Genomic DNA, 14,195 nt, shown 5'->3' with positions numbered 1-14,195 from the left:
ACACCCCTTTGATATTTTTTCCCTAACAAAAAGGTGTTCATTAAATCGTATACGTGTTCAGATGTCCCTATGATGTAAACAAGCTTCCCATTAAAACTGTTCTGATCATAGCAAGAGATACCATGATCAACAGTTATAATACCCTGCACAGGACATCACCAATGTATGCAAATAATAGTCTGCGGAAATTTTCAATTACTGGGACAGATTAGTCATAAACAATTATTTTAGTTACCGTAGATTAGTAAAAGAAAATTCACCTAAATGGTCAGAAAGACTTCAGTTTACGCTTAATAAGTGACATGATAGTTGACTATTTTGCTCTTTTACATGGTAATGGTTTGTATCTGAATGATAACTGCTTTGTGTAAACAGTTTTCAACAGCCGTGACCAACCTTAAGGGCATGCCCACACGTGGCGGATTTCCTCCGCAACTGTCCGCATCAATGCCGCACAGAATCTGCGTTGCAGATTCTGCGGCGGATCTGCCCAAAATGTGCAGTAAATTGATGCGGACTAGCTGCTGCGGACTGCGGTAAAAGTGCTTCCCTTCTCTCTATCAGTGCAGGATAGAGAGAAGGGACAGCACTTTCCCTAGTGAAAGTAAAAGAATTTCATACTTACCGGCCGTTGTCTTGGTGACGCGTCCCTCTTTCGGCATCCAGCCCGACCTCCCTGGATGACGCGGCAGTCCATGTGACCACTGCAGCCTGTGATTGGCTGCAGCCGTCACTTAGACTGAAACGTCATCCTGGGAAGCCGGACTGGAGACAGAAGCAGGGAGTTCTCGGTAAGTATGAACTTCTATTTTTTTTACAGGTTGCTGTATATTGGGATCGGTAGTCACTGTCCAGGGTGCAGAAACAGTTACTGCCGATCGCTTAACTCTTTCAGCACCCTGGACAGTGACTATTTACTGACGTCGCCTAGCAACGCTCCCGTAATTACGGGAGCCCCATTGACTTCCTCAGTCTGGCTGTAGACCTAGAAATACATAGGTCCAGCCAGAATGTAGAAATGTCATGTCAAAAAAGCAAGACGCATCCGCAGCACACGTAACGTGCATGACAGCTGCGGACTTCATTGCGGAATTTAGAATCTCCATTGAAGTCAATGGAGAAATTCCGCCATGAGTCCGCAACCAGTCCGCCACAACTCCGCAACAGCCATTGCATGCTGCGGACACCAAATTCCGCACCGCAGCCTATGCTCCGCAGCGGAATTTTCCGCATCGTCTAAACGAACCCTACTAAATAGAAGTGGAAGGCAATGGAGAAACGGCTCCGCTGCGGATTAACGCTGCGGAGTGTCCGCAGCGGAATTCAAGAGCAATTCCGCCACGTGTGGCTTTGCCCTAACACATACATTTTAATAGCAGTCAAATTCTAGAATATACAAAAATATAGTAAAATACTTCATACTAGCTAGACAGAGATATCGATACAGACAGACAGACAGACAGACAGACAGAGAGAGAGAGAGAGAGAGAGATAGATAGATAGATAGATAGATAGATAAATAGATAGATAGATAGATAGATAGATAGATAGATAGATAGATAGATAGATAGATAGATAGATAGATAGATAGATAGATAGATAGATATGAGATAGATAGATAGATAGATAGATAGATATGAGATAGATAGATAGATAGATAGATAGATAGATAGATAGATAGATAGATAGATAGATAGATAGATAGATAGATAGATAGATAGATAGATAGATAGATAGATAGATAGATAGATATGAGATAGATAGATAGATATGAGATAGATAGATAGATAGATAGATAGATAGATAGATAGATAGATAGATAGATAGATAGATAGATAGATAGATAGATAGATAGATAGATAGATAGATAGATAGATAGATAGATAGATAGATATGAGAGAGATAGATAGATAGATAGATAGATAGATAGATAGATAGATAGATAGATAGATAGATAGATAGATAGATAGATAGATAGATAGATAGATAGATAGATAGATATGAGATAGATAGATATGAGAGAGATAGATAGATAGATAGATAGATAGATAGATAGATAGATAGATAGATAGATAGATAGATAGATAGATAGATAGATAGATAGATAGATAGATAGATAGATAGATAGATAGATAGATATGAGAGAGATAGATAGATAGATAGATAGATAGATAGATAGATAGATAGATAGATAGATAGATAGATAGATAGATAGATAGATATGAGATAGATAGATAGATAGATAGATAGATAGATAGATAGATAGATAGATAGATAATATCCAAAAAAGAGGCAGCACTCCGTAGAAAATATGATAAAGGGTGTATTTATTGCCCCCTGTGCGTGCAACGTTTCAGCTCTATCCTCTAGAGCCTTTCTCAAGCAAATAACATGTGATACATTCCAAGTATATAACATAGTGACAATTAAATCAGTGAATCAATAGTAATCAGAAAAAAAATATATATCAGCATAATATAAATAGAGTAATAAATATATAGTGGAAAATAACACAATAATATCTAACATTTAGTGTAAAGATAAGATGAATAATCAACGGTATATATGTCCAAAACCCATAATACAGTTAAAGTATCCAATTAAAGATAGTGTCCGCACATGTGCGTATCATGTGTGTGTATTAAAAACAAATTAAAACAGGAAATCACCTCTTGGGATATAGCATCACGGCGCCGCCATGGCGATATGTAAGAAAGCGCTATTGCGCATGCGTAGGAATTTTGCAATGTACTAGTTACTACGGATATCCGGTATGTGAATCGCGCATGCGCAGAAGAGCGCAGACGCGACGCAGCCATTTTTAAATAGGGAAAAAATATCTCGTAATAGGGAATATATCAAAAAAGGTATGTATGAAATGCCAGAACATACCCAAATAGGAACAATATCGCTCCCAATCTAGATTAAGACTATATCTGTAGAGAGTGCGTATATATCTCAACGGATATCTAAGTAAGATATCCAAAATAAAGATAGTGGGGAGGTAAGAACGCGGTGGTATAACCCCATTCACATTCAGAATTTAAAATACTTTAATGAACATTGGAGTATATAGGTTGGTCAATGGCCATTTTATAAATGCCCATCTCCACCCCAATAGTGGAGGAACATAGACAATGAAGACATGTCATATGCCTCAATGTCATAATGTTCCCCCTAACCCCTATATATGTTTTTTTGAACTTCAAAGTGAATATCGTATACCTCATACACGTCCAAAACCTCTCAATACCAAAATTGATCAAAGTCTGTATATTTTTTACACCCTCTAGAGATAACATGGCAGAATATATGTAATAGTATAATATTTTATATAATTTCATAATATGATATCCGTAAAAGGATACAATGCTAAAAAAATTCCATAAAAAAATTGGTGCTGCTGGATATATTTGTTTTACTAGATAGATAGATAGATAGATAGATAGATAGATATGAGATAGATAGATATGAGATAGATAGATATGAGATAGATAGATAGATAGATAGATAGATAGATAGATAGATAGATAGATAGATAGATAGATAGATAGATAGATAGATAGATAGATAGATAGATAGATAGATAGATAGATAGATAGATAGATAGATAGATAGATATGAGATAGATAGATTTGAGATAGATAGATAGATAGATAGATAGATAGATAGATAGATAGATAGATAGATAGATAGATAGATAGATAGATAGATAGATAGATAGATAGATAGATAGATAGAAATAATAGGAATTGATTTAGTCCTTGAATAACATATGTTGTATACTTTTAATCCCCTTTCAGTTAACCAGTATATAGTGTCGGTGTACACTGGTGATCATTGGGGAGCAGAGACATTGGCTAATGTATATATAACTCTCTATGGAGAGAGAGGAGACTCAGGTGCAAGAGAATTGCACAAATCATCCATCCCCGGAGACAAATTTACACGAAACAAGGTAAACCAAGGTTTTATTATTCAATGATTGTTTTGCTTGTACATATAGAACAAAGTACTGAGTGACTTTATTATTATATTAATTAGGTAGTAATAACATACAATTGTGATACATCTCAGACATGTCATAGAGATCGGTCGGTCTGTTGAAACCCAAATCAATCTCTTGAAAATCAGTGTTCAGTTTTTAGCTCAAAGCTCTCCGGATCATGGGGCTAGTGTTGACAGCCATACCTTAGACCTAGTTCAGACTGTAATGCCCATGCTCATTACATCCCATTCAGTCCAATTCCAATTTAAGGCGAGGCTGGCAACATTATCTCATAGAATTAAGTGAATCCTCAAAAGAAAATTGCTGGGGCCCTGCTTGTAATAGAGATTGGTCGGGGCTCTAGCTCCTGGGCCTCTACGGATGCAAACTTTTAACATGTCCCTTTTTATGCAGAGTTCTCTTTAAGGTATGGCATTGAGTTGCTCTTCCTCTTGCAAGCCCTCGCCTAGTAAGGGCTCATTCAGACGAGCGTATATGTAGTCCGTGTGACGGGCGTTAAAACAACGGCCCTCACACGGACTCATGTATTTCAATGGGGCCGCTCACACAACCATTGTTTTAAAGGAGCGTGTAAAGTGTCCGTGAATAAATAGGACGTCCTATTTTTTTGTGCTTCACGCATCCCTCCATAGACTCTGGTCTGTGGGGGATGCGTGATAACGCGTCCTGCACGGGTGCACCTCGGACGTGAAAAACGTCCGTTATTTACGTCTGAGGTCGGCTACTACGTTCGCCATAATGTAGCCTAAAGGGAACAATGTGAGGGGCGAATGGAGGGGCACAATTATGTCAAAAATTGTAGACTGTCCAATAATAAAAAGAGGTAGCCCTCATCCTCCCTTGAAAGCTGGCGTGTGTAATTGATCTTACTTGCAAATATCCACTTGCAGAGTAGACATTTTCCCAAGTCTGGCATTTTAAGACAGAGTAAACAGCTTATTAGCAGAAGTCATGGATTTGCAGTATTTCAGCCCATATATATATAAATGTGTGTGTGTAAAAGCATATGCTTTACCTGTGCAATGTGCTGCAAGTGTAGGTATCACAGTGAAACACTAACAGCACAAATCAGTGCTGTACCCACCACAAATGCCAGGGTGTACCCATCTTTAGCTATGAAATAGCTCTCCCTGTGCCAAACTCCACCTCTCCCTGGCACTGATTTAAGATTATGACACTGGCTCTTTGGTAATGGGAGTTTCATCTTGTCGCCTCCTTGTTGGGAACAGCAGATCTTGTGGATGACTGTTTTCTGCCCATTGTTTTTTTAGTATTCATAACTCTCAAAAGAAAAAACGTAATTTGTGTACATCTAAAAGTTCATCAGAACTGCCTAATTTTCTGTGAAGTGAATTGACATAGTGACGTGCTATATTTGTATGGTTGTAAGGGAAAGTTTGATTTCTTTACCTCCCAGGTTGACAGTTTTGTACTGGAAGCTGTGTCTCTCGGGCAGCTGAGAAAAGTTGTGCTTGGACATGACCGAGAAGGGTATGGAGCAGGAATGTATCTGAAGATGGTCACAGTTAAAGAATCTCAAGACTCTCTTACTGAATGGGTCTTTCCATTTTGGAACTGGTTGGATAATCACCTGGGATTATGTCAGACAGTCTGCAAATTGTACACAACAGGTAAAGATTTTATCTGCATAGTTACTAAGGGTCCACTTTTACGGCCCGACGAGGGCCATGTAAACGAGAAACGATCAACGAGACAGCTCGTTGACCGGCGCTCATTTGCCCCTTTCACAAGAAGCTATGTATGGGGGTGAGTGCTAGTTACTAAGATACTTTGTGCTCATACATGTCTATTATGTCAGCAGCACATCGGCCTGTTCACACAGAGATGTGCTGCCGACATTGATAATATTTTAGGCTGCGTAAACTATATAATCAGCCGTTGAACGAGCGTTTGCTCATTCATCGGCTGAGCGTTGCCCTATTTACACAGAGCAATTATCAGGAACAAGTGTTTTGTGAACGTTCGTTTGCCCGATAATTTGCCGGTGTAAAAGGGCCCTTAGTCTATGACAAGGAATAGATGAGATTTACTGCATCTTGCATTGTTTACATGAGCTTGTTCTTAACCAAGAAAAGGAGGAAAACGGATTAATATCGCATACATGGCATTTTAATTTTATGACATTTGAGCACCATTTATTAAAAACCAACAAACCGATCCAACTCTTTTGCCTGATAAATACAGCCGCCACAATTTCTACTAGTCTACTCGTTTTCTAATAGTCCTCTGGCCGCTGTCAAAAAGTTTTTTTGTTTACTTGTCTTATTATCCTTCAAATATCCTTCAAATAAATAGGTTAACCAACAACTGGATTCTTTTGCTGATCTGCTCAGACAAATTTATGTGAATTTGTCTGTATTATACTTTTGATACATCTGGGAAAGAATTTTTGTAACACAAGTAGATCATTTCCACAATATACTTATAATATTGGAGTTGCTACTTTTATTAATGGGGATATCCGGTAGTAGAGCAAGGCAATGGTGCGTCATCGCTCATCATGACTGTTAGCAGAATACAGGGGGCTGTTCATGGTGATGACGCTGGGGCTGTTTATGGTGCATTAGAAAATGTATGTTAAATCAATGCTCTATCTCCTGGACTAAAGTATTCTCCATGGTGGAGCTACGCATTAAAGATATTTTCCAATTTACCTGAACTTAGGGTGCAGGTCATCCAGAATAAGGCTGAACATGGAACCCCTAAAAACAGCTGCAATGTAAATGTGTTTTCCTGCAGAATACAAAGCGTTGTACCCCATTTGCTACTACTGCACTACTTTATGTGAACAATATGGCATAAAAGCAAAAATATTCCTTTTTGATATACAAAGTTTCAACTGTATATCTCACAAAGCAAAACTAAAAAGAATTGATTTGTCTAGGACAGTTTTCAAGAACTGTTGCCATGGTTTCTATTAGTGCAAGATGTCTTAACCTGTAATATGTCAAATAAATATTCCATGTTTTTTTTACTCATTTTCTGTTCTCTTTCTTGTATTTTTCTGTTTTCTCATATTTAAGGCAAGAGATTATCAACAAGCCCCATACCTATAGCTGAGCTCGGCGGCTTATGGATAATTGATATTACTGGCTCTAGATTTGAGAGTGCGGAGAATCTGAACAGTTTTTCTCTTTCATTTTATGGTAACGGGGGTAAAGTACACGTGGACGTACCAATTAGTGGGAACACATTGCAGGTCAAGGTATTTATGCTTTACAAGCAATTTACACTCTGTTACGTCACAATATAAAATAGACTTTTGCTGTATTACATTTCTTAAACTTTGTGTATGCGACTAACATGAAAATATAGTGTAGCCTGAAGCAGCCAATAGTTACTTTGAATATCCTAGATGCATTATAGTTATAATTCACACTTCAAGGACTCAGAATTGAGTAAAATGTTGAGTCAGATTTTTATTAACCAAAATCTCTAAGCAGTACAAAAGAGGTGTAGTTAATTCTAGAAACCGTTTGTGATCTGAGATTACAGATGTCACCATTGTGGTCTTCTCACATGTATCTGACACATCAGTAGAATGCTCTCTTTTGCCCTTTTAATATCTGCCAAGTAATAAAAGGGGTTGCCTGGTTTGGGCAACCTCATCTCAGTTTCTGGTGCCTCCTGAGACCAGCTAATCATGTGAGGACAAGGTGGGAACCTGCACTGTCCAGGAGAAGCCTGCACTTTAAAAACATATTTTAGAGAAAGAAGAGGCCTTGTAGCGTGCCCATGGGATTTCAATGATTTCTAGTGAGGCCTGCAGCCCTTAAAGAGGCTCTGTCACCACATTATAAGTTCCCTATCTTGTACATGATATGATCGGTGCTGTAATGTAGATTACAGCAGTGTTTTTTATTTAGAAAAACGATCATTTTTGACTGAGTTATGACCTATATTAGCTTTATGCTAATGATTTTTCAATGAACGACTGGGCGTGTTTTACTTTTTGGCCAAGTGGGCGTTGTACAGAGGAGTGTATGACGCTGACCAATCAGTGACCAATAAGCGTCATACACTTCTCTCCATTCATTTACACAGCACATAGTGATATAGCTATATTGCTATGTGCAGCCACATAAACACACTATAACGTTACTCAAGTGTCCTGACAGTGAATATACATTACCTCCAGCCAGGACGTGATGTCTATTCAGAATCCTGAGACCTTCTGTAGCGTCTGTGTGATATTTACAGCAAGGCAAGCGTAATCTCGCGAGATTATGATGTAACCGGTCGTTTCAAACGACATTACGCTTGCCTTGCTGTAAATATCACAGAGACGCTACAGAAGTAAAAAATGATAGTTTTTCTAAATAAAAAACACTGCTGTAATCTACATTACAGCACCGATCACATCATGTACAATATAAGCCACTTATAATGTGGTGACAGAGCCTCTTTAACCCCTACCCGCAACTAGACATAATTTTACGTCGTGTTGTGGTGGGTGATGTTTGGAGCGGGCTCACCCTTTGAGCCCGTACCGTACACAGCGGGTGTCAGTTGTATATTACAGCTAACACCCAGGACTAACGGGCAGGAACAGCTGTTCCTGGCCGTTTAACCCCTCAGATGCTGCAATCAATCATGATTGCAGCATCTAAGACATTAGAAAAAGGGTGGCACCCTCCTCCGACAGCTTATCGGCTCACCAGTGATACAATCGAGGGGTGCCGATGGTTGTCATGGCAGCCCAGGGGCCTAATAAAGGCCCGAGGTCAGCCTTTCTGCATCTCCTGTTAAGCCCTGCCTCTGGCAGGGCTTAACAGGAGCCTGTAAAAATGACAATATACAGCAATACATTAGTATTGAGGTGTATTGTACCAGCAATCTAACAATCGCTGGTACAAGTCCCCTAGGGGGACTAATAGAAAATGTAAAAATAAGTTAAATCTAGTTTTTAGTAGTGTAAAAAAAAAAAAAAAAGAAGTAAGAAAAACCTTTTGCAATTTTTAGGTAAAAAATAAAAAAAATAACCAAAATTGGTATTACCGTGTCAGTATAAGTCTGAACTATTACAATATACCATTATTTAACTCGCACAGTGAACGACATAAAAAATGTAATATTAAAACGCCACAATTGCTGCTTTTTGGTCATCTCATATCCCACAAAAAATTAAAAATAAAGTGATCAAAAAGTTGTATGTTGCCGAAAATTGTACCAATAGAAAATACAGCTTGCCCCGCAAACAATAAGCCCTCATACCGCTCAATCGACGGAAAAATATAAAAGTTATTTCTCTCAGAATGTGGCAACAAAACACTAATTTTATTTTTAACAATTAGTTTCTTCCTTGTAAAAGTAGTAAAACATCAAACAAATATAAATTTGGTATCGCCATAATCTTATTGAGCCGCAGAATAAAGTTAAGTTGTCGTTTTTACCACACGGTGGAAAGCCGTAAAAACGAAACCCAAAAAACAAAGGAGGAATTTCAGTGTTTTTTCGAATTTCAGTCTGCAAATATTTTTTTGCAGTTTCCCAGTACATTATATGGTTCTTCAAATGGTGCCAATAGAAAGTACAACTTCTCCCGCAAAAAATAAGCCCTCACAGCCCTATTGATGGAAAAATAAAAAACTTAGAGCTCTTGGAAGGCAGGGACTGAAAAAACAAAAATGAAAAAGCAAAAAATGACTCCATCCTGAAAGGTTTAAAAGCTTACATTAGATGTTGGGCAGTGGGGGTCCTCAGCAAAGGATCCCCCCTCCCCTCTATCAGTTTAGAATGACCTTATAGGACAAGTAGACAGCACTTTTTCGTTAACTTTTTTTTTTATTATCAGAAGTAAGCTCAAAGGCATTGTTTAATAGTTTAATAAGCACATTATACAATTTGTCAGACCAGAGCTATAAAACGATAAATATTCAACTTGCAATATATAACTTGTGTATTGTTTTCCATGAATGAACATTAGTCTGGTTTAAAAGCTCGATTAAGTCTTTATTGAGTCCACTTTCACTGTAATGTAGGGAACATAACTTATTTCAGCTCATTTTCTGTATTCTTTTGTGTCTAATTTGTACACCTCTAAATGTCTATTTTAAAGCCTTTTTTTAAGATCACTGTAAATTGTTGGTTTATTGCCTTTACCCAAAATTTCATATGTGCTTTCCTACTTGTATCATCTATCTTTTTTTTCTAAACCGGTAACAGTGCAAAGATTAGACACGTACTTTATGTGTTATATATTTACATTGTTTAGCCATAAAAGTAAAACTACTGACAGGTAAAGTGAATAACATTTATTATCTTGTTACAATGGCGCCGGGGATATGTCAGACAGCAAGTGAACAGTTAGTTCTCAAAGTTGATTTGTTAGAAGCAGGAAAAATGGGCAAATGTAAGCATCTGAGTGACTTTAAAAGGGGCAAAATTATGATGGATAGATGACTGGGTCAGAGAATCTCCAAAACAACAGGTCTTGCGGTGTATTCCCAATCGATAAACTGGCGACAGGGTCATGGGCACCCAGGGATCATTGATGCATTGATAGAAAAAGATGGCCTAGTCTGATAAATCACATTTACTTTTACATGAAGTCGACGGCCAGTTGCGTGTGGATCGCTTACCTGGGGAAGAGATGGCACCAGGATGCACAATGGGAAAAAGGCAAGCCGGTAGAAACAGTGTCACATAGGGTTCGTGGACAGACAGGGCCATACCGCCTTGGCAGTATGGCAGCTGGCCAACAGGGTGCAGGTCAGAGTCTATAGTTCATATAGGGTACCTGTGGCAGCTCGGACAGTAGCAAGGCAGGCTTGGCTGGGACTAGGCAGCAGGTAGACGTCAGGCATGGAGCAGCAGGACAGGCGTGGTATACAGCACAGCATGGCAACAGCTCAACATGGCACTAGATCAGGATACAGGTTACAGGATACAGGAACAGGGAACACTGGGAGCAGGAAACACTAGGGCCATTTGCAAGACAAACTTAGGATACGACAACAACGCTTAGGCGTAGGAGGACGAGGCTGAGACCTTCTTATAGCCCAGGGTGCTCAGGGAAGAATCAGCACAATCTCCCACATGCGTGCACTCTGGCTTCTTGAGTCTGGACTGAGCTCGCGAGCACACCCTGGTGGTCACTGCGGAACAGGATGGCCGTATGTGCAAACATCTCTGGAGAGAAGGGCGTCGACTGGATGGAAGGAGTTCGTGGTCAGCGACCACGGACGTTACAGGCAGTGTCAGGGGCGGATTAAGGGTACCATAGGCCCCGGGCACTTTTTCATGTCTGCCCCCCCCCCCCACTCCGAAGACGCTGTACCGTATATATTTGCAGATTTCTGTTTAGGCGGCCACAGATCTGCCACGGTTTTAATTTAGCTGTAAAAGGAGAATGAGCCATATAGAAGAAGGAAAGCAGAATACTTTGAGACACTGAAGTGGTCAGGAGCTTTAGAACTTTTTTATTTTTACGTCAATGGAGTGGTGTGTAAAGGATTATTTTTTTGCGGGAGGAGTTATAGTTTTTATTGGCACCATGTAAAGTACCATATAATGGGTGAATTGGAAAAAACTGAGATTCCTCCATGGTTTTTTGGATTTTGTTTTTACTGTATATATTTACCTTCTCATAAGGTAAAAGTAGATTTAAAGGGGTTTTCCGGAAGTAAAAAATTACTTTTAATTAAACTAAACAATAAAAAACATTTAACTTTGTAATGTACTTACGTTTGATTAGCTGGCTGTATCGTCGTATCCCCTCTTCCGTCACTTGACCGCTTGTCCATGTAAAATTTGCACTTCCTGTGCATACTCGTCCATTTGCGCCTAACTTCCGGTTTGCGGTTTCCGGTTTTCACAGTGTACGGTTACGTCATAAATGACGTAACTGTACCACGTGTTTTCCCCAACTGCTTAGAGCATGCGTGGTTGACACTACCACGCATGCTCTGTTAAATGATATGGCTGCGTCTTCAGCAGCAGTGTTTCATTGCGCATGCGCAAGTCTTAATATGTGGTGTCGGTGTGCACTGTGACGGCCATGTCTGTCGTAGCTCGCTCTCTCCTTCTCCTCCTCACAGTCCGAAGCGCATGTGAGGAGGAGGAGGAGGGTGTTTATTTGCTCACTGTAGGAGCGGAATCCCCAAACCCGGGATTGGGGATTCCGCTCCAGGAGAAGTCACAGACTTCACTGTGTCCATATATGGACAGTGACGTCAGGGACTTCTGAAGCGGAATCCCCGCCGATGTGGCCGGGGATTCCGTTCCAGGAGAAGTACCTCACTTCACTGTTCATATATGGACAGTGAAGTGAGGGATTTCTCCAGAGCCGTCCCCTACAGGAAAGTACGGAGGGTGGCATTGCCTACAGGGGGGCTATGTGGCATTACCTACAGGGGGGGCTATGTGGCATTACCTACAGGGGGGGCTATGTGGCATTACCTACAGGGGGGGGCTATGTGGCATTACCTACAGGGGGGGCTATGTGGCATTACCTACAGGGGGGGGGGCTATGTGGCATTACCTACAGGGGGGGGCTATGTGGCATTACCTACAGGGGGGGCTATGTGGCATTACCTACAGGGGGGGTTATGTGGCATTACCTACAGGGGGGCCTATGTGGCATTACCTACAGGGGGGGCTATGTGGCATTACTTACAGGGGGCTGTGTGGCATTACTTACAGGGTGCTGTGTGGCATTACTTACAGGGGGCTGTGTGGCACTGCCTACAAGGGGGATGTGTGGCATTGCCTACAGGGGGGCTGTGTGGCATTACCTACAGGGGGGCTGTGTGGCATTACCTACAGGGGGGCTGTGTGGCATTACCTACAGGGGGGCTGTGTGGCATTACCTACAGCGGGGCTGTGTGGCATTACCTACAGGGGGCTGTGTGGCATTACGTACAGGGGGGCTGTGTGGTATTACCTACAGGGCGGCTGTGTGGCATTACCTACAGGGGGCTGTGTGGCATTACCTACAGGGGGGCTGTGGCAGTATCTATAGAAGGTAGTGAATGGGGCCGCAATTCTCTCGTGGATTTTCGGGGGAATTGCGCCCACAAAAGCACGTTAGTGTGTATGGGGCTTTACATACATTTATAGTAAATTATGTAAAAAAAAAGAAACGTTTTACCATTGTTTGGAGTAGTGTTTGGCGTTTGCTTCACTGTAAGGCCCTGTTCACACAGTTATTTGCAGGCAGAAAATTCTGCCTCAAAATTTCGCTTGAATTTTCAGCCAGATTTTGATCTGCCTCCACGCCGTTTGCCACGATTTTCGCCCGCGGGCATTGAGCGCAACGGGCAAAAACGCTGCCTCCCATAGATGTCAGAGGGAGGTCAGAGGGAGGTCAGAGGAGTAAACGCCCGAAGATAGGGCATGTCGCTTCTTTTTCCCTCAATGGCCGTGGGAAAAAACGTGGCAAACGGCGTGCAGGCAGGTCAAAATCTGCCTCCAAATTCAAGCCAGAATCTTGATGCAGAAGTTTCTGCCAGCAAAAAAACTCAGTGTGAACAGGGCCTAATACAGGATCTATTGGAACAGATCCAGCAGCAGGTGAGGTAAATGTGCTGACTGGATTGTGTGTACCAAGATGTCGGACTTAGGTGGAGTGGGCAGACTTAGGGCATGTTCACACGGCCTATTTTCGTCCGTTTTTCGGGCCGTAAACTCCCGAAAAACGACCGAAAAATCCGCCTCCAAACATCTGCCCATTGATTTCAATGGGAAAACTGCGTTCTGTTCCGAAGGAGCGTTTTTTGATGTGTTTTTTTACACATAAAAAAACGACCGCGAAAAAGAAGTGCAGGAAGCCTCTTGAGACGTTTTTGGAGCCGTTTTCCATAGACTGTAGTGAAAAAAGCTCCAAAAACGGGCGTAAAAAACACAGCGAAAATCGCGATTTGCACAAAAAACTTCTGAAAATCAGGAGCTGTTTTCTCTTGAAAACGGCTCCGTATTTTGAGACGTCTTTGCCTGTGAACATACCCTGACATTTATCAGGCTGTGGAAGGGGCGGGGGAGGGAGACGGGTGCCTGTACTTGGATCAGGGATAGATGGAGACACAAAGGATAATGATGATTATTACTGTGTAAGGGCTTATTCAGACGAACGTGTAATACGTCCGTGCAACGCGCGTGATTTTCACGCGCCTCACACGGACCTATATTAGTCTATGGGGCCGTACAGACTGTCAGTGAGTTTCAC

At 41.0% G+C, this 14,195-nt stretch overlaps 1 protein-coding gene across 1 annotated transcript in view; it reads left to right on the top strand.

Annotated features, from left to right (window-relative positions):
- The window catches only part of RP1 (RP1 axonemal microtubule associated), a 406,368-nt gene that overhangs the window by 214,393 nt on the left and 177,780 nt on the right, over positions 1-14,195 (top strand). Inside the window, exons 32-34 of the mRNA XM_075828106.1 lie at positions 3,804-3,958; positions 5,427-5,640; positions 7,054-7,235. Of these exons, the coding sequence (XP_075684221.1) occupies positions 3,804-3,958; positions 5,427-5,640; positions 7,054-7,235 (551 nt within the window). The remainder of the gene's footprint in view (positions 1-3,803; positions 3,959-5,426; positions 5,641-7,053; positions 7,236-14,195) is intronic.

The sequence above is a fragment of the Rhinoderma darwinii genome, chromosome 5 (assembly GCF_050947455.1).
Source record: "Rhinoderma darwinii isolate aRhiDar2 chromosome 5, aRhiDar2.hap1, whole genome shotgun sequence".
NCBI classification, from domain to species: domain Eukaryota; kingdom Metazoa; phylum Chordata; class Amphibia; order Anura; family Rhinodermatidae; genus Rhinoderma; species Rhinoderma darwinii.
Note: the sequence above shows the minus strand (reverse complement) of the source record. Positions and strands in the feature narration are given on the sequence as shown.